Below are 20760 nucleotides of genomic sequence, written 5' to 3' on the forward strand. Positions count from 1 at the left end.
TGCTGGAGCACGCAACAGAGGGACAACATGCTTGTTGCCATCCTGGCCCTAGGTTATTAAATGCCTTGGAGTTCTCAGAACCAGATTCCAAGAATGCCTGTACCTAACTGTGTGGTACTCATGCTATATTGATGGAACATGGAGCTACATTTTTTTTTCATTTTTTTTTCTTTCCTTTTTTTTTTTTTTTTTAATTAATTATTTTGCATTATGTGACAGTTTCATAAGCTCTGGAAATCCCCCCACCCCTCCCCACGCCCTTCCCCCCTGGTGGGTTCCTCCACCTTGTTGCAGCATTACAGTTCAAATTCAATCAAGATTCTTTCTTTGCAAACATATACCAAACATAGAGTCCAGCTACTTATTGTCCAGATGGATTGAACAGTTTCTTGGGGAGATTATTTCTGGTCTGAAGTTAGAGCTGGTAGAATATCATCCCAATCAATTAAGAGTCCCAGTATAACATCAACAGCAATTTACCACATTATGGAATTGACATGGTTTTGAGTAACCAGTATGTTAAAAAAAAAAATGCAAGTTCTTAACCACATCCTATGATTAGCTCATTGACGTTTCAATTTTAGTTTATATACAGGACCGGCTGCTATATACCTTAAAATGGCTACAGGGTACTATTCAGCTGTCTCGTGTCTATTTCATTTTCGTATTTAGCCGTTTGTTGTGTTGAAGTATAATTTTGCTGATCTTGGCTGATTTCAGGGTAATCTAGACTGGCTTGTAACTCTAACAAGACATTTGTCGACATTTAAGGTGCAGAACATTTTTTTGGGGGGCGGGGTGCAGGAAAATCCTCAACACCATGGTGAGGAGTGACTAATCTTTGTGTCCCACCCAGTGAGGCATGAGCCAATCCACGTCAACTCTTTCCTGTCAGATTCCAAGCTCTACTTTTTGTTGTTTGTCTATTTATTTTAGGTTTTTTTTTTAGTTTGTATGATTGTTTGTTTGCTATGAGGGGTTTTCGGAGCGATCCCGATGGTCATTGCGAGGGAGGGTGGGGGTCCAGAGGTGGAGCCAGGTAGGACCAGAGAAAGCTCTTCTCCCTGGTCCCGAAGGACGTTTATTGTTCTTCTGTTTCTGCTGACCGCTCAGGGCTTCTGGTTGTCTTTCCGATGACGTTGGTTTCTGCACGGTAGTGTTTGGACTTCTTCCATCCCCTGTGGAAGCTCCGGTTGGGGGTGGGTGACCTCAGAGTTCTCTGCCTCCGAGGGCATACATGGAGCTAGATTTACATGAGTTGTAAGAGTCCGCCTAGGATTTTTTTTCCCTGTAGTTTGAGTTTTTGTTTGTTTTTAAAAATAAATCTGTTAGTTTAAAATATTTCTCTCCTTTCCTCTAGTAATAAATGCTGCTCATTCTTTCTACAATGGAACAACTACACTGCCAATATCAGATGAAGACAGAACCCCACGAAAAAGAATAAGCAAAACATTGAACATGACTACAAGTCCTGAGGAAAAAAGAAAAATCATTGGGGATACTTTTGTTAAGGTACTTTTCTTTTAAATTATTTGACGTGTATGGTGGCAGGTGAGTGAGGGGTAGTTCTCCTCTCTGCTTGGTCGATCCCCAAACCCAGGACAGAGATTGAGCTTGCCTGAAGCCAGGAGTGCGAGAACAGTCCTTGGCTCCCACCCATGGGTGACAGGGACCAGGGGGCATGAGCCGTCTTTGCTGCCGCCAAGAATTTGAAATCGCTAGAGACTGAACCAGGAGCTGGTGCCTTGGGTGTTGAGTGACGTGGGATGGACATCCCAACCCAGCCCCACTGCTAGACCAAATGCCTGCTCTCATACCTTTCTTTTGAATATCTTCAGTGTGTTCTGTAAGGAGTCTTCAGAAAGTTTATAAAAATTGTATGTTTTGAAAAAATTGTGTGAATTTAAAAAATGCAACAAATTTAATTTCATTTTTCTACAAAGCATTTGATGTGAATCTTAGTATTTCACTTTTTAACCATTATATTAAATATTCAACAGATTTTTAAAAGATTCACTTATTTTTATTTATTTTAAAAGATTTATTTTTATTAGAAAGTCAGATATACAGAGAGGAGGAGAGACAGAGAGGAAGATCTTCCGTCCGATGATTCACTCCCCAAGTGAGCCGCAATGGACTGGTGCGCGCCAATTCGAAGCCAGGAGCCTCTTCCAGGTCTCCCACACGGGTGCAGGGTCCCAAAGCTTTGAGCCATCCCCTACTGCTTTCCCAGGCCACAAGGAGGGAGCTGGAAGGGAAGTGGAGCTGCCGGGATTAGAACTGGTGTCCATGTAGGATCCTGGTGTGTGCAAAGGGAGGACTTTAGCTTCTAGTCTACTATGATAATTTAGCGGCAGGCCTCCCACCATAACTTTTTTTTTTAAGATTTTATTGGTAAGGCAGATTTATAGAGAGAGAGACAAAGACTTCCTTCTCTCCACTGGTTCACTCCCCAAGTAGTAACAGCCAGAGTTAAGCAGATTCAAAGCCAGGAACCCGGTGCGGCTTTTTGGTCTCCCTTACCCAGGCCATAATCAGGGAGCTGGATGGGAAGTGGAGCAGACAGGATACGAACAGGTTCCCATATAGGATCCTGGCATGTGCAAGGTGAGTACTTTAGCCACTAGGCTACCACACTGGGCCCCACCATAGCTTTTTGAATCATGTAAAAAGCATGTTTTTCTTTTCTTTTTTTTAAGATTTATTTATTTTTATTGGAAAGTTAGATACAGAGAGAAGAGATTAAGAGGAAGATCTTCTGTCCGATGATTCACTCCCCAAGTGAGCAGAAAGGCCGGTGCTGTGCCGATCCGAAGCCGGGAACCAGGAACCTCTTCCAGGTCTCCCACACGGCTGCAGGGTCCCAAAGCTTTGGGCCGTCCTCGACTGCTTTCCCAGGCCACAAGCAGGGAGCTGGATGGGAAGTGGAGCTGCCGGGATCAGAACCGGCACCCATATGGGATCCTGGCGCGTTCAAGGCGAGGACTTTAGCTGCTAGGCCACGACACCGGGCCCCAAAGCATATGTTTTTCAAAGAGTTTATTTTGAAGAATGGTAGATTTCACTTCATAGTCAGTGTTGCAAAAGGACTCTAGGAAATTTGGATGAATATAAAATTTTGCTTTTAAAAAGTCTTACAAGGCTATTTTGTGCTTCTTGGTTACAGATTGCCAATGAAGTAATTGGAGAAATGAACCTGAAACCAGAGGAGGTTTTTCTTGCTCAAGGTACTTTACGGCCTGATCTGATTGAAAGTGCATCACTTGTTGCAAGTGGCAAAGCTGACCTCATCAAAACCCATCACAATGACACAGAACTTATCAGAAAGTTGAGAGAAGAGGTAAAACTTCCGTGAACTGTTCCATTAAGTACATGTCTGGAGAACTTCTTTCCCAGGGGCGTAGAGCTGCTTTCATTACACACCAGGAACCCCCAGAGCCCCTTAGCAGTCACACCTTAGCCTTCTCCTCCCAGCACAAGCAGACAGCAACCACTAATTCATCTTTTGTTTTTAGACATTGTTTCTATAACAGAAATTCAGTATATGGGATTAAAAAAGCAATTGGCTTCTTGTGCTAGCCATGTTTTTTGGATTCGGTTATGTTGTAGCACTTATTACAAGTTGTTTTTCACTGCCGGGTAGTATTTCAGTATAAATATATGCCCCATTATATTTATCCATTCATGAGTTGGTAGACCTTTGGGTTGTTGTTTGTTTTGGCTGTTTTAACTACGGGTTTTATGTGTACTGGTTAAAGTTTTGTGGAAGTATGTTTTCATTTTTATTGTTATTTTCCTAGAAGTCACGCTGCTAGGTCTGAGGGTTAACTCTGTTTTTATATTTCGAACTACCAAATTGTTAGGAGGTGATATGACCCAGTCTTCACAGTGTGTGAGGTCCCAGTCTCCTTCACAGTGTGTGAGGTCCTAGTCTCCATCACAGTGTGTGAGGTCCCAGTCTCCATCACATTGTGTGAGGGTCCCAGTCTCCATCACAGTGTGTGAGGTCCCAGTCTTTATCACAGTGTGTGAGGTCCCAGTCTCCATCACAGCGTGTGAGTTTCCAGTCTCCATCACAGCGTGTGAGTTTCCAGTCTCCATCACAGTGTGTGAGGTCCCAGTCTCCATCACAGTGTGTAAGGGTCCCAGTCTCCATCACAGTGTGTGAGGTCCCAGTCTCCATCACAGTGTGTGAGGGTCCCAGTCTCCATCACAGTGTGTGAGGGTCCCAGTCTTCACAGTCTCACCAGGAATGTACATGTGGGCATGGTGTCCGCGCTGCACAGGCATCAGTAACTGATAAGGCCCAGTTTCGACACATGCACTCCAAGGTTGAACTAAGTATGTAGTTTCCCTGTGGCTGGGGTTTGAGTCCAGTTGTCTTGGTTGGGTAGTTCCTCAGGAAACCTTGCCTGGGGTGACCCAGCCCTGATGCTTGTGTGCGCTAGCTGGTATGGGGTGCACTTTAGTTTGTCATCCACAGTAGCCCATGCACATACTTGTGAGTGCGATTGCTGGTCAACTCTGCCCTCACCCTATCTCCTTTGTGATTACCCTAACCCAGCCCCCTTCCAGCCCAACTCTTAGGCACACTAGCAGAAACTGCAGCCTAGTCAGGACAACCCCTAATAGCCCCAAGCAGGCCTGACTTGGGTTCTGGTATCTGTGTGAGCTGGCATGTGCGGCTGTCTAGATTGGTCTGTGCCACATCCCGTCCAGCTTTTGCACACACCCATGCATGCTGTAGTTTATGGCTCAGTCCAACCACCCTCAGACCCAGCATACACATGTGCTGATGAGTACTGTCACCCTATCCATCTGGGCCCACCTACAGCCCTGATTGCCAGGAACATTAGCTTGGCAGAGGAATACCTACAGTTCCCCTGCTAGTCCCACTTCCAGCCCCAGGTCTTGCTCTTGCTAGTGCCGTCCAGCCTGACATGAGTTGTGCCCAGTCCCAGCACTTGCCAGGGGATGGTATGGCAAAGCCCAGCTGACCATCCCTTACTGTGGCTCTTGCATGTGCCAGCAGGTGTGGTGGCCTAGCCTAGCACAGCCCTTCCCCAAACCCAGTTCACATGTAGGCCGATGGGTGTTGCAGCCTGCCCATCCTGTTCTGCCCCCAGTTCCATGTTCCATTGGGAGTAGTGCTCCAGCAGGAATATTCCTGAAATTTCCCTTCCAGTTTTGCATCCAGTGAGGGTCTTGCACATGCCTGTGAGTGCTGTAGTGCAGTCTGACATGCCCTGGCCTGTCTTGCCTTTGTGTTTGCTGATGGGTATTGGAGCCTGGCTCTGCTACAACCAGTCCCAGCTTACCTCAGCAGGTGCTGCAGACTAGCCCAGCCTAGCCAACCCCCATTCTTGGCCCTCATGTGAACTAGCAGGTATTGGGGTCCATCCCAGCCTGGCCTGCAGCCCCTCTTGGCTCTGACATCTGCTGGGACTGACTTGACACGGCCTGTGCTGTCCCCAGGCTTTGCTGTCGCTCTGACTAGCAGGAGCTGCAACCTACCAGGAATTCAACAAAATTTTCCCTGTCAGACCAGCTCTCGGTCTTGGGTTTTGAATGGACCAGTAGGTTCTCAGCACAGCCTGACGTGGTCTGCCTGCAGTTCTGGCATTCACTGGTGGGTGCTGTGGCCCTTCCTGGCTGGCCCACACCAGTTGGTTGCCACATCCTGGTCCTGCCTGACCTACCCCCAGACTCAGCTCATGTGGACCAGCGGGTGCTGCAACCTAGCCCGGCCCGGCCCACTCCCAATCTGGCTCTTGCGAGTTCCAGGAAGTACTGGGGTCTGGCCAAGTTTGGACCATTGAGCATCTTTTCATGTTCTTGTTGGCCATTTGTATAAAAATCTTAGAAAATTCTGTTCCTTTGTTCATTTTGAAAATTGGGTTAATTTTCTAATTAAATTGTGTTTTGTATAATCATGCTGATTATAAATCTTTCATTAAATACAGTATTAGTGAACCTTTTAAATCTTCTGTGGATTGCCTTTTTCTATAATTTTTAGAGTTAGTTTGTTTTATTCATTCATTCATTTATGTTAGAAAGGAAGATATGCAGAGAGGAAGATCTTCCATCCTATGATTCACTCCCCAAGTGACTGCAAAGATTAGAGCTGAGCTAATCCCAAGCCAGGAACTTCTTCGGGGTCTCCCGCACAGCCGCAGGGTCCCAAAACTTTGAGCCATCCCCTACTGCATTCCCAGGCCTTAAATAGGGAGCTGGATGGGAAGTGGAGCAGCCAGAATATGAACTTGTGCTCATATAGGATCCCGGGTATGCAAGGCGAGAAGTTAGCCACTAGGCTACTACACCGGGCCCAAGGTTTTAGTTTTAAAACAGTAGTATTATATTTACTACCCCTCTATAGTGTAGTATTTATTTCCTTTGTATGTTTTAATTAACCTATTTACTTGTCCTTATATGGAGCCTTCAGTATATGGCATAAACTCCTTATTTTTCTGTAGATTTGGAGCCCATAGGTGTAAGATGTTTCATTGAGAGTGCACTGTGTTATTACTCTGACTTAGATTTGAAGAGTTTGTGTTAAAATGTTTCGCAAGAATACCACTAAAATAGTCATCCAATTCTTTGCAAAGACATACGACTAAAAACTTTAGAAGGTATACTTTTAACAGTTCTGTGATTCAGGAAAATGACATATAGGAAGTGCCTATTCACTTCTCACTGTTTCCCAAGTCATTTTTGTTACTAATTTGTATTAATTGCCTTTTCGCTCTTCCTTATAGGGGAAAGTAATAGAACCTTTAAAAGATTTTCATAAAGATGAAGTGAGAATTTTAGGCAGAGAACTTGGTCTTCCGGAAGAATTAGTATCTAGGCATCCATTTCCAGGTAAACAATAGAGTTAAATTTTGTTTTATTGTGTCTTTAATCCTTCCTGTTTAAGAAAAATCAGTGAAAACAATTTTGAAACAATTTTTTATCTCAGGATTATGTCATATAAGAGAAAAGATGGTTAAGAAGCAAATGTACTATTGGGAATAGCTAATGTATTTCATTTTACTAAATGCTCATTTTCCGTTGCGTTGGTAGTAACTTGTCTCTGGCATGGAAGTTTTAATGGCATTGCCAGTCAGTCCTGGGTCTGAATCTGGAATTTCTGTGCTCTTTGTGCCATGATGAGCGTTCCACGGAGGGAGGGTGGACTACATTGGATTTTCTAAAATCCTTATCAGTGTCTGATTTATCTGGATGAACCACTTCATTTGTATAACTAAGATAAGAATAAAGTAGTTTAGTTTTCTTAGAAAAACAGAGGGCATATTTGTTTAACGTCAGAACTATGTCCTTTTTAAAAAAAAAAAATTTATAGGATTTGTTTTGTGTATTTGAAAGGGAGATCATGTATTGATTGTTTTAAGTCATTTTTATGCTATTTTCCCTAAATTGGATTGGTAGCTCAAGCTGGAAAATGATTGTAGGGAGATTCAGACCCTGTGGAATTGTACCATAAAATTCAAAATAAAAAAATTGCTTTTTGGACACTTTTTTGATCTTTAACAGGAAATAGTATTTATAGGGAGAAAATGAAAACATTCCAAAAATGAGTAGAATGGCAAATGTAGCTATATTTGAATTGAAATACTTTATGAAGTAAATGGGATGGCAGATTTTAATTTTGAAAGAATATTACGTTTTGGAAATAGTGGTTTTAAAAAAATTTTATATTAGATATAAAATGTGAATTACCTTTTATTTCTTGTCTTTAGGTCCTGGCCTGGCAATCAGAGTAATATGTGCTGAAGAACCCTATATTTGTAAGGACTTTCCTGAAACGAACAATATTTTGAAAATAGTGGCTGATTTTTCTGCTAGTGTTAAGAAGGTAATAATTTGACACAGTCAAGGGAAAGAATTGAACTTACAAAGTAGTGTACTTCTGCAGTAGTTTTGGGAAGGTTTTTAGGCTTTGATTATTTGAAGAATCAGAATACTATGACCTTTGAAATGACTACTTAAAAGCATTCTAGATACTGATGCAAATTTCTCTTTTTAGCCAGATAATTGTGATATTCAAATCCCTAAAAGAACTAAAGTGTTTTAAAGTCTTCTTTCATAGGTATCCCAGGGAAGTAAGGGAATTGTTTGATTCAAGAATTCATGGAGAAAATTAGTTCAGGAATCTACAGCTTACCCTCTGCTAGAGGGTGGCTACTAATCACATGTAATCAAGGGCTTCAGTTTGAACAATTCCATTCATAGATAGGTGAGGGTTGAATCCATGAAGGAGTGAACATTAGATTGTAGAGATGTACAAACTATACTTCTTCAGCTACAGAGGTCTTAATTCATACACAGTCTGAAAACACAATTTATTGTAACGTGGACCTGGATTGGTGGTGCTTCCCGGAGCAGGCTAGAAGCGATGTAACTGCTCTTTGAAAGGTCTTCATTGGGCCCCAGAGAATTCCCACTGAGTTGAGTTCTAGCAAGTAAGAACTGATGCTCTTTGATTTTTTTTTTTTTTATTGTGAGACAGCATATGGGAGAAGTGACAGTGACTAGCACAATAAGACTCCTGAGACTTCAGATACTGCCCAAAGCAAGCAGTTCATAGAGCAAATGGAAATAAAACAAGCTATTGATAGTAAGCTGTAAGAAACTGCTAAATATGGCAGTGTTAAAGAAATTAAGTATTGGAAATAGCTGACGTTAAAATTGGCTGAGATGTGAATTAGTGAACAAAATCTGGGTGCTAAGAATTGTTTGAGTCAGCATTTGGTTACCGGATGGGAAAGCCGTGTTTCAGATCAGAGTACCTGGGTTCAGGATCCAGCTTTGCTGATGCAGACTCCGGGAGGCACTGGGTGACTCAAGTGGGAGACCTGATTTATATTCCTGGCTTCCAGCTCTGACCTCAGCTGGAGCTTCCGTTGGCATTGGGGATCGAAGCAGCAGTTAACAGAGTTCTGTCTCTGTTTCTCAGGCAGAATAAAAATCAAAGTGTTACCTGAATGCACATAGTTAAGATAGTATTAGTCAGGACTGGGCCAGGTATAGAAAAAAGACCCGAGAACTCAGTTTGGGCCTCTCCTAACACCTGAACTATCACCCACTGCCACCCAGGGTGCTCATTAACAGGAAGCTGGAATTAGTAGTGGAGTTGGAACTTGAACCCATGCATTGTAATGAAGAATGCAGATACCCAAGTGGTATCTTACTGCTATGCCAAATGCCACTCCAGAGAACTGTTTTAAAGACCTGACTTCAGGGGAAGCAGAAAGAATCTCAGAACATGTGTCTGAGATACAAGAAGGAATGGGAAGTAAGAGGGTAAGTGGACTCTATCATATGAAACGTAATCTCTCCTTTTTGGTATTTGGACAAAATGTGTACATATGTAGTTCTAAAAGCATGGGAAGCCATAAAGGAGTTGATTTGATTTGAGATACAGCATCCTGAGATACCTGAAATATTCATATTAATCCTTAAGGAGAACTCCTAAAAGAATAGATACAGAGGAGTTTAAACCAATAACGGGAAATAAGCTGGCAGGAAGGACTAACTCTAAAGATGGCAAGAAAGAAATGCAAATGACAAGACAAATAGAAATGACAGAACAAAACGTTTAATGAAATTCAGCATATCATTAAACTACAGTTAAAGTAATGACCATTTCTATCTCTAAGACACAGATTGCAAAACTAGTTTAAAAACTTAAACTTATTTTGTATGGAGCAGTAAATTGGGAAAGTATAGTCTTTTCATAAGAGACTTAACTGGTAATATGGATAAAAGGAATGGAAATAGAAGTTGGAAACCAGATACCGGGAAGATACACCAAGAAAAGGAAGTGAAGCTATATTAATTCCAACAAAAATTGACTTTATGACAAACAGTATTTGACTGAAGTGAGGTTGTTACTTGCTTGCAACAGGTGTTTAAAACCTTGATGTAGGTAAGTCTGATCTGTGATTCTTAAGTGCTGAAATTTAACTTTCTCATCATAGCCCTGACCCTCAGGAAAAAAATCTCTGGAGTGGGGTGCCCACAAATTACAGCGGTGCCAGTGTGACCTCCTGCTGTTTATCACTCAGTGTGCGTAGATAAGGTGGAAACAGATGCCAAAGAATGAAAACTAAAAGCAGAATCTCTGATTTTCTTAGCCTCATACGTTATTACAAAGAGTCAAAGCCTGCACGACAGAAGAGGATCAAGAAAAACTGATGCAGATTACGAGTCTGCATTCCCTGAATGCCTTCCTGCTGCCAATCAAAACTGTGGGTGTGCAGGTGAGTTGTGAGCTCACGCACTTTTCTGCCCAAGTTTCTGCAGTTTGCATACTATATGAACACTGAAGAAGAATTACTTAGGAAAATTAGAATATATGTCACATGTTTTAAAAAGCTAAATGGCAATACTTTATAGATTGATCATTAAGCCTGTGATTGTAATTGTGTTGTTACAGAAATTGAAGGAAAAAAAGAGGGGGAATTGGAGGAGGGAGGAAAGTGTGGTTATGTTAGAATTATTTCTGTGAAATAAGTGAAATCTCAATCTGTTCTCTACATTAATAAATCTTAAAGAAGAGAGCTGAATATCCAGGCTGAAGCTTTGTCGTTAACTCTAAAGAGTATCTGAATTCTAACCAAGTATCAAAATTAAAAATAAAAAATCACCAGCAGTGCAGCTGGTTTGTTTCATTGTGCCCTGAAGGGCAGATAAAAGAACTCATGTCCTCATTCAAGTGTGAAAAACTGGTGTTTTGGTTTTTTTTTACTGTATGCAGCCTCCCCTCCCCCACAATGAAAATCTCACACCATTTAGCTTATGTTCCCTCTGCCAGTGTTTTTGTTTCTTCAGAATACCATCTCTTTCCCTTAACCTGAAGAACAACTAATATTTCTTTCATATATATTATTATTTCTAATTGTAAAGGCATATGAAAAAGGTACAGTTATATTTTAAAGTGCTAGTTGTACATATTAAGCACTTTTATTTTGTGGTCCACCAATAAGTTTTGGAGAGATATGTATTGGGCAGGTGGGGAATGAGATAAGTTCTTAGGAATGATTAGGCAAGGCATTTTGATTATAAAACTGTTGCTTCAACTGTCTGATTTAAAAGATTGATTTACTTATTTAAAAGGCAGAGCCGGGATGGAATCTAGGTAAGACTGGGTAGAGGTGGAGGGGTCTGTATCTCCCAGCCACGTGGATGTTTCTGGGAGAATCTGCTCTGGTCCAGGCTTCCTGGTGGGAATTGTAGCTCCCTCTCCACTGCTTCCAAGTGGTGGCTGAATCCTGGCCTTGTGGGTTACCAGAGCACCAGTGGTACTGGGCTTTGCCTACTGGCCACCTGGTGATGAGCTCTGCTGCCTTGTGGGTGTGTAATTACTGCCTAGGGACATCCAGGGATAAGACCATTGTACGTGTAGGTTAGGAATGAATCCTGAGGGACACCCAGTTACAGGGCCACTGTACTTGCATGTAAGCAAGGGGATTGAGACTTGATGATCTGTAGGGAAGAGACCAGAAGATCTGTATGGGTCAGACTAATGCGCCAGCTCACATGGGAATCTTGAGTTGGGCTTGTTAGCATGAGACATTACTGATCACCCCACGGCAGTTCACGCAAAATTGCAGACTGGGGACCTGTCTAGCAGGGCTAGATCCCTTTACTGAATGTTGGAACGGGATGGGTCACATTAGGCTGGGCCATTACACTAACCAGCATGCAAGAGAACCAGGTCTCTGTGGGGAATATGTGGGCCCAATCCTGTGGAAATACAAGTCCTGCTGGTTAGCTCAAGAGTTGGAATAGCGATGGGCTAAGCTAGGTGTTGTGACCATGGAACCTACCAACACTCACAGGTACAGGGACCGAGAGTCTGGGCAGGTCCAGGTTGCAGAACCCAAATGTGCATCCTAAAACAGGGTGTCGAGTGGGCCAGGCTACAACATTCACCAGCTCTTCAAGGCCAAGACGGAGGGGCAGACTATGCCGGGCAAGGGCCTATTACCCACTGGCATGTGTGAGATCTGGGTCTGGGAGTGGGTTGATTAGGGGAGTTTAGGGAACTCCCTTAGTGGGTTATAGCTCCGGCTTGTGAGCACGTGGTCCAGGCCTGGGGATCAGACAGGCTGGGCAAGGTAGCTCCAACTGTTGGCGAATGTGTGGGTTGGATTTGGAAGGGAGCTAACCAGGCAAAGCCAAGCAAACCTTAACTCACCGGCAAGTGCAGAAACCAGGCTGGAGCACACTTCATGCTGGGCTGAGCCATCAAACCTACTGATTTGCATGAGCCAGGAATGGGAGCAGACTGAGCAGGGTTAGGTCCTAGCACTCATCAGCAAGAGTTGGGACTAGGGACTGGCCGGGTCAGGCCAAGCTACAGCATCCAAAGGCAAAGGCAGTTGAGAGATTATACTAAGTTGGGTCAGAACAACCACTGACACATGCAAGAGTTATGTCAGGGAACAGGCCTGACTGGGGAGCAAATTGTTTTTGTCTCCCGCTTAAGTGTTTTGTTAATAAATTTAGGCATATATTTTTTGCCAAAGTAAATGCCAGATCATTCTGGCTTTTAAAGGTGGACAGGTAGTTGGAATGAAAAGTCATTGGACCTATAACGTGTTAAATGCTTGAAATTTTTGTGCTGCTTTCATGATGTCTGAACTGACCCGTATGAGATTTACTTATATCATTAGAGAAGCATCCCATTCATGCTTTTATTTGAATAGTGTGTTTTTGTTTAAAAACGACTTAATAGTGTTTCAGTGGATAAAATCTTTTGAATAGATCTTTAAAGTCCTGTAAAGCTGTTAAATATTTCTGTTTTCAGGGTGATTGTCGTTCCTACAGTTATGTGTGTGGAATCTCCAGTAAAGATGAACCTGACTGGGAATCTCTGATTTTCCTGGCGAGGCTTATTCCTCGAATGTGTCACAATATTAACAGGTGTGTCTAGGAGTTGGCAGTGGTATGAGTTTTAAGGATTTACTGATTTACTGATTTCAAAAGGCATAATGAGACGAGAGGGAGTGTGACACTGAGTGCGAGAGAGATTGATGTTCAGTCCACTGGTTCAGTCCTCCAGATGGCCACAGTGGCCATGCTGAATCCAGGAGCTCCGTCTGGTTCACCTACTTGGGTGGCACAGCCTAAACACTTGGGGCATTTTCTGCTGCTTTTCCTAGGCCGTTCGCAGGGACCTGGATTTGAAGTGGAGCAGCTAGGATGTGAGTCGGTGGCCATATGGGATTACTGCGTTACAGGTTCTGGCTTTACCTGCTGTGCTTCAATGCCGGCCCCAAGGATTTGTGTTTGTAAGAGCCTCCACTGGGGCCTCGCACGATGGCTCAGTTGGCTTGTCATCCACATCTAAGCGCTGTATTGTGTACAGTTTGTCTCCTGGCCTCTCTGCTTCTCATCCAGCTCCCTGCATGTGTCCAGGGAAAGCAATAGAGGATGACCCACAGCCTTGGGGTGCTGTCCCCATGAGTGAGACCCTGAGAAGGCTCCTGGCTTCGCATTGGTTGAGCTCTGGCCATTGCAGCCATTTGTGGAGTAAACCAGTGGAATGGAAAATGTCTGTAAATCTACCTTTTCAATTATATTTAAAAAAAATTGTAAAAAAAAATATATCTTCCATTAACTAAGGCAAAAGTGTAGGTACAGGTACATGATATTTTATATGTACTTATGGTTTAAATATGCACTTTGTTCACAGTAATAACTGATTTCTGTTTTGATATTTCATCACAGTGTTATTTGTTTATTTTTTTAAAGATTTATTCATTTTATTACAGCCAGATATACACAGAGGAGGAGAGACAGAGAGGAAGATCTTCCGTCCGATGATCCACTCCCCAAGTGAGCCGCAATGGGCCGGTGCTGCGCCAATCCGATTCCGGGAACCTGGAACCTCTTCCGGGTCTTCCACACGGGTGCAGGGTCCCAATGCATTGGGCCGTCCTCGACTGCTTTCCCAGGCCACAAGCAGGGAGCTGGATGGGAAGTGGAGCTGCTGGGATTAGAACCGGCGCCCGTATGGGATCCTGGGGCTTTCAAGGCGAGGACTTTAGCCGCTAGGCCACGCCGCCGGGCCCTATTTGTCTATTTTTAAAATGAGTTAAAGGAGACATATTTTTCTTTTGGAATAAGAAATTGTTTTAAAAAGGTTTATTTTCTTTGAAAGGCAGATAAAGGAAGGTTTGTTTTATTAGATGGGCACAACGGCTGGAGCTGGACCGGGGGAGGCCGGGAGCCTGCATCTCCACCCAGGTTTCACACGTGCTGGGCAATGCTCCCGGTGCTTGGCTCAGCTTCCACTGCGTTCCCAGCCATGTAAGCAGGGAGCTGGATCAGAAATGGAGCACCTGAGCGTTGGTCAGGCACTTAAATGGAATGTCAGCCTGCTAGACCATAGCACCACTTCCAATATAAAATTATTCAAGGTAGCTGTGAAACCGTTAGCAGGTAACATGTTAGCTGTTGGTTTTATGCTAACACCTTTTAAGTCTTAGGACTGACAAAATTGTTTGCTGGTTATAGAAGTAAAGGTAGAGACTGGTTAACAATATTTCTAAAGAAAACAAATAAGCATATGCCAGAGACTGTTAAAACGGCTATATTTGGGCCCGGCGGCGTGGCCTAGCGGCTAAAGTCCTCGCCTTCAACGCCCCGGGATCCCATATGGGCGCCGGTTCTGATCCCGGCAGCTCCACTTCCCATCCAGCTCCCTGCTTGTGGCCTGGGAAAGCAGTCGAGGACGGCCCAAGGCTTTGGGACCCTGCACCCGCGTGGGAGACCCGGAGGAGGTTCCTGGTTCCTGGCATCGGATTGGCGCGCACCGGTCCATTGCGGTTCACTTGGGGAGTGAAACATCGGATGGAAGATCGTCCTCTCTGTCTCTCCTCCTCTGTGTATATCCGGCTTTCCAAAAATAATAATAAAATCTTAAAAAAAAAAAACGGCTATATTTAAAGTATACCTTATATTTTTTCAAATATCATGTTCGTTTAATTTTTACATTACTTTCGTTTTAAAGCTATGTTGTTTATTTGAAAGGCATGAAGGGGGAGGTGAGTTTTCTGTCTGCTGAAATGCTTCATTCCGTTGTCCCTTACAGAGCCGAAAACCTTTCTTGTTTAGTACCAGGCTGCTAATTTAACATTCTGGTTTCATAGTTGTTGCCCTCTTCAGGTTTTTCCATGGGTGTCAGGCAGTTAAAAACCAAAAGAATGACTGTAGGTTTTATTTTACTCACAAGTGTGGCAGAAATTAGAAATGTACTTGGCTGTATTAACCTTGTAGTGCCACAGACAAAGCAAGTTCTTACAATGGGAACAAGCCTGTTGAAGGAGTTCTCGAATCTACTGCAGAAGAACTTCTCACATGTCAAAAAGTAAATTACAGTGTATAAAATGATAAATTAGTAATTGTTTCTGATAAATTTTATCTGTGTCCTTTTATCTGCTGGTTTTCTCCCCATTTTGTGTTCTGTTTGCCTATCTTTTCCCACGCTTGCTTCTTTCTCAAGAGAAAAGATGCCTAAGAAGCAGCAGAAAAGAAATTTTAAAAATGTGATCTTAGCAAGCTCTTAGAAGACTCTTAGTGGACAGAGTTCAGATTTTCATCATTATTGACTTGGAGCTTTTTTGGAAATTGGAATTTTAGGATTCTTTCCCAGTTTTGTCCTAATACAGATGAGGGAGTTTTTGTACTGAGAGCAAGTGTTGCATTATACTGTGCTTTTCAGTGTAAATGGCTATCTGTTCCCTTATGATCTGCCTGCAAAAAGATAAGCTTCAGACATTCTCGTAAGTAGTGATTTTTCTTTGAATGATTTTTGCGCTGTAGGAGTGAAGGTGTTGTTGGAAGATGCATGCCTTGCGTCCCTGGCCTGACGCAGAAGCTTCCTCTGCTGTGTGGTGTTTCGGAGGAGGCAGCCACTGGCTGGTGGTGGTGGTGGTTTTGCGTTGAGGATCCCTTCTTGCCTCTCTCTAGTATCTCAGATTGGTTCGCAGTCAGCATAATAGCTCGTCTTCCTTTGTTTTACCTTGTTCTACTTTCTTGTGTGTTTGGTTTTCCAAGTTTCTGTGTTGTTGAAAAGGTTCACCAGTCATTGGATTAGGGTCCTCAAATCTAGTATAGTGTCGTCTTGATTATATCCTCAAAGACCTTGTTTCCTCTTGTAGGGGGATGTGAGTTTCAGAGGATACTCTTCAGCAGAGTGTGTTATGTTAGGGAGGGTTGTGTTAGTCACTTGTATTTTTGTACATGGTGAGATACTGCTGTTTCTGAAAACACCCTGAGAATGGTATGTAGAACATAGACTTCACTGAAATCCTGCTTGGAGAGTTGAAAGAGTAAGAAAGAGGCCTAAACATGAACGAGAAGAATGCTGTTACTGAGTGTATCTTGTTTCTCACAGTAAAGCCATTTCTGTGTGACTTTCCCTGTTTCCTTTCAGGGTTGTCTATGTATTTGGTCCACCAGTTAAAGAGCCTCCTACAGATGTTACTCCCACTTTCCTGACAACGGGGGTGCTCAGCACTTTACGCCAGGCTGATTTTGAGGCACATAACATTCTCAGGGAGTCTGGTAAGTTGCTTGTGTGGCTTATCCCTGTGTGCGATAACTAGTTCTTGGCATGAAGATTTTTAGCAGATGAATATGGCGTTGGATTTTTAGATGCTTTTATTTAATTCAGTGAGGATATCCACTGTGCTACCCTCCAAATACAATGTTTTCACCTTTGTTAGCATATGTAGAGAAGCACAATTGTGAGTGTTCTGTTCAGGCAGCAGCTGAGGTCCAGCACGGCGCCATTGCTGCCCGTCTTGTTTCAGTTCTCATTTGTAAACAAGATTCCTTTTCTGTGGCATGTTTGGTGTCATTTTTTCTTATTATTTTCATATTTTTTCCTAATGACACCTCCATTTTATTTAACTTTTAAATTATTTTTTAAGAATTTTTTTTTTATTGAAAAGTCAGATACACAGAGAGAAGGAGAGATAGGAAGATCTTCCATCTGATGATTGACTCCCCAGGTAGCCACAAAAGCTGCAGCTGAGCCGATCTGAAGCCAGGAGCCTCCTCTGGGCCTCCCAAACAGGCACAGGGTCCCAAGGCTTTGGGCCGTCGCCGTCTGCTTTCCCAGGCCACAAGCAGGGAGCTGGATGGGAAGTGTGGCAGCCGGGACATGAACCAGCGCCCATATCAGATCCCAGTGTGTGTAAAGCGAGGACATTAGCTGCCAGGCTATCACCCCGGGATCGACTTTTCTAGGCATAGTGTTGAAGTGTGGTCAGTTCCCAAGTGCAAGAATGCTATACTTTATGGGAAAAACATTTGTTTGACAAACTTTAATTCAGATATGCGTTAACTGTGCTGTGGTTCTAAACTCACTGTTAACGAATCTACAATAAAATTTCAACAAGGTATCTTTAAACAGAAAGGCACGCGAAACAAAGGTATTGATTAGTTGATGAAAATGTCACACGCATGACAGCCCTATTTCCCCTGGAAGAACCATGCATGTGATTTGGACACTATCTGGAGTAATTGAGTAGTACAGGTCGTGGAGCCTCTTGGTGTGTGGTTGATTCTGCATCTTCTTCCTCTAGGGTACGCTGGCAAAATCAGCCAGATGCCAGTGATCTTGACGCCTTTGCACTTTGACCGGGACCCACTTCAGAAGCAGCCCTCGTGCCAGAGATCTGTGGTCATTCGAACCTTTATTACTAGTGACTTTATGACGGGTATCCCTGCAACACCTGGCAATGAGATCCCTGTGGAGGTAGTGCCTGAATTGTTTTCTGATGTACACTTTTCAGGACCTCATTCTGTAATACTAGGAACGAAATAGGTGATGACAGTACTGATATTTCTGGATTTGCCTCCTATTTCTCTATTTTTGTATTTAGAAATATTTGTCTATTTCTAAATAGATATTTATTTATCTATTTCTTTATGTATTTTTGCCACCACACAGGTTATCATTTATATTGCAGCAGGAAAGGGCCTTGAATTGAATATACCTCCCAGTTTCTGATGACTGTGGAGGAAGTCGTCACATGCAATCTGTAATCTGGTCTTTCTGACTTCCCAGCAAGGAATTAAACCTTAGATGTAAAGAGTCAGAAATAAATATTTAGGAATTGCCTGATATTCTATCTGCTGCTAATCTTAATTCCCTTTTTTTGTATCTTTTTTTTTTTCCTTTTCCTTTATACCTTTGTCAAAGTGTTCCAAAGAAACTATGTGACTAAACATGTAATACTGAAAGTGAGCTATGCTGGGGTTTGCGGTTTAGCATCTGATTTCCCCAAGATTCATGGTTGCCGAATTGCTGGCCGTTCACAGTACCGGGCCGTGCTCTCCTGTATTCTTGACAGTGATTGCTACTGTACTGTCTTTTACTGTGGGGGCTTCAGTGCTCAAGCCATAGATAGTTTGCAAAGCATTGGCTTGAACACACATAGAACTTCTTACTCTTGGACACCACAGCATTGCTAAGTGTGTTATTAAGCGCTTTTTGTGACTCAACAAAGAACACGACTTGTAAAATAGTACGTGTTCATGGGCTACGCTTTGAGTAGTACTAAGGTTGTCATAATACCAGTATGAAGATGAATAGGTTCATTATATGAGATTAGCCATCCCTATACCTGGCGGGACAATAGTGAAAGAAGTTTCTGTGTTAAAATTAGATTGCACATGTAAGCTTATTGGACACACAGGCGATCCTGACTCCTTATTTATCATCTTTGTTTTTATCACAGGTGGTGTTAAAGATGGTCACTGAGATAAAGAAGATTCCTGGTATTTCTCGAATTATGTATGACTTAACGTCAAAGCCCCCGGGAACCACTGAGTGGGAGTAATAAACTAATGTGCTGTCAGAGTCCTGCGTGCAGTATACATTGATTAGAAATCATCCTTACTATTGACATGCAGTACTGTGAAAACAGTTCATGGAGCAGCTACATCACATCCGGAGTTATCTACAGGAAACATCTGCAGCTTAAGAGCCGAGTTGGGGATAACTTTAGGGATTAAAGAGTTTGTACGGGTAAATAATTACTCACCATTGCCTACACTCAGACAGGTTGATAACTGCCTTTGCCTTTACCTGGCTGTTTTGTTTTTTAATGTGAACCTGTTGGTGCTTTTGATGTCTCTGTGGTGATGTGGGAAGGAGGTGGGTTAATGGATGGGGAGCAGTAGAGGAGTTCTTTCTGCTTGCTCCTTTCTCTGAGGTGTTAGGCACACCCATTGAATAAGTAACTTCGTTTCTCCAGTGGGTGAGGAAGAGATGATGTAGCAGAGAATGGGATAGGTGGGCTGCCTTAGCCTGTTGGGAGGACCCTGAACCTATAAAATGTAAGGTACCGTAAGAGAGGCACACACAGGACTTGGTTAACGTACTTCAGAGCTTTTTAAATCGCAGCCATGGAAGGAAGAAATGGTCTTAGATGTCTAGGAGTGATCTTAAAATGTTTTTAAGCCGTGTTGCGCAGAGATGCTGTGTTACTCATCTTCCACTTTTCTGTGAGTCGGGTGATGCGTCCTTCCAACAGCCTTACATTACCAGCTTCACAGCTGTCACAGAAAGCTCTCTCCTCAGAAGGGACTGTCGGCTGAGGTCTGTGGTGTCGTGCTGAGGTCTGTGGTGTCGTGCAGGTGGTTCTCTTTCTTGCTTGATGAGAAGAGCAGCCGAGACCACAGAAGACACAGTACGTGCCTTCTAGGAAAGGTTGAAAAATGAGCCCTTAAGCCTGATGTGTTGGCAGGCTTAGAACTGGGTTCAGGAATCGGTGACTACTCTGGATCCATGAATAATATTTGGTGATCCAGATGATTCAAGAACTGGTTAAGGACTCATTTCCATTGCCACTGGGTTTCAGCAGTTGCCACTTCGTACTAGTTAAAGTATCTTCTTTATTTAGATCCAAAATTTTGAGATTCAGTATTAGATAACAATGAAGTGATGGCTGGCAGAAGTTGTCTTTCATTCTGACTGGTCCGGAGGAATCTGCTACTGGATGAGCAAGAGGGCAGCACCTGTCTGTTGTAACAGATACCTGTCCAAGACAAAGGAGTGTTTGACTTCTGTAAAACTTGAGGGCTTCATCATCTCATTGCATTCTGGAAATAGAATGTGCTAGGGGGCTGGCTTACAGTCATGTTATTTTAGAATTAGATAGTTAATCTGCAAAATGCTTACAAACTTATGGCAGTATATGTTTATGTGAAAAAATTCTAGCAAAAGTTTCTTCAGATTTTTTTTTTTTTTGAATCCCAGCAAACAATAGGAATCTAGGCAAAATTAATAGTAAGGATCTTTTCCTTGAAGTATGTCCTGTGGAACACCACTCCACTGAGATGGACCAATTGAAGAATGTGGCTTAGGTAGTCATATATTAGTTTGAGATATTCTGCTGATATTGGAGATTCAAGGTGTATTGTGTATGTTCAATGTTTGAGAAACCGACGTTAAAAACAGATGTTCAGTGTTGCTCATTAACAGTGTTTTCCTGATATGTGCCTGTTACATACATTTTTTTGTAATTGTGATACTGAGCAAATTAGTTTTGTAAAATATCCCTTCACATTTTATGGTTTTAAAACAGTCTAAATTTTCTGAAATTCAGAAATTACGAATATTTAGTAGTTGTTTTCCTTCGCACAGCTTTGCACCATACAGTGTTGCAGTGTTTCATCTGAGCCACTGAGAAAAGCTAGGGTTACAATTGTATTATACAGTTAGAGAAACAA

General features: G+C 42.7%; 1 protein-coding gene across 2 annotated transcripts in view; it reads left to right on the forward strand.

Moving 5' to 3' along the window:
• The window catches only part of GMPS (guanine monophosphate synthase), a 79139-nt gene extending 60253 nt beyond the window's left edge, over positions 1-18886 (forward strand). For both annotated transcript variants that reach the window (XM_058661469.1, XM_058661471.1), the window contains 9 exons: positions 1361-1512; positions 3167-3340; positions 6759-6864; positions 7743-7858; positions 10140-10265; positions 12818-12933; positions 16451-16581; positions 17607-17779; positions 18765-18886. In XM_058661469.1, the coding sequence (XP_058517452.1) occupies positions 1361-1512; positions 3167-3340; positions 6759-6864; positions 7743-7858; positions 10140-10265; positions 12818-12933; positions 16451-16581; positions 17607-17779; positions 18765-18866 (1196 nt within the window). In that variant the 3' untranslated portion in view covers positions 18867-18886. The remainder of the gene's footprint in view (positions 1-1360; positions 1513-3166; positions 3341-6758; positions 6865-7742; positions 7859-10139; positions 10266-12817; positions 12934-16450; positions 16582-17606; positions 17780-18764) is intronic.
• The last annotated feature ends 1874 nt before the right edge of the window (positions 18887-20760 follow it).

Source organism: Ochotona princeps, chromosome 3, assembly GCF_030435755.1.
Source record: "Ochotona princeps isolate mOchPri1 chromosome 3, mOchPri1.hap1, whole genome shotgun sequence".
Taxonomy (NCBI): Eukaryota; Metazoa; Chordata; class Mammalia; order Lagomorpha; family Ochotonidae; genus Ochotona; species Ochotona princeps.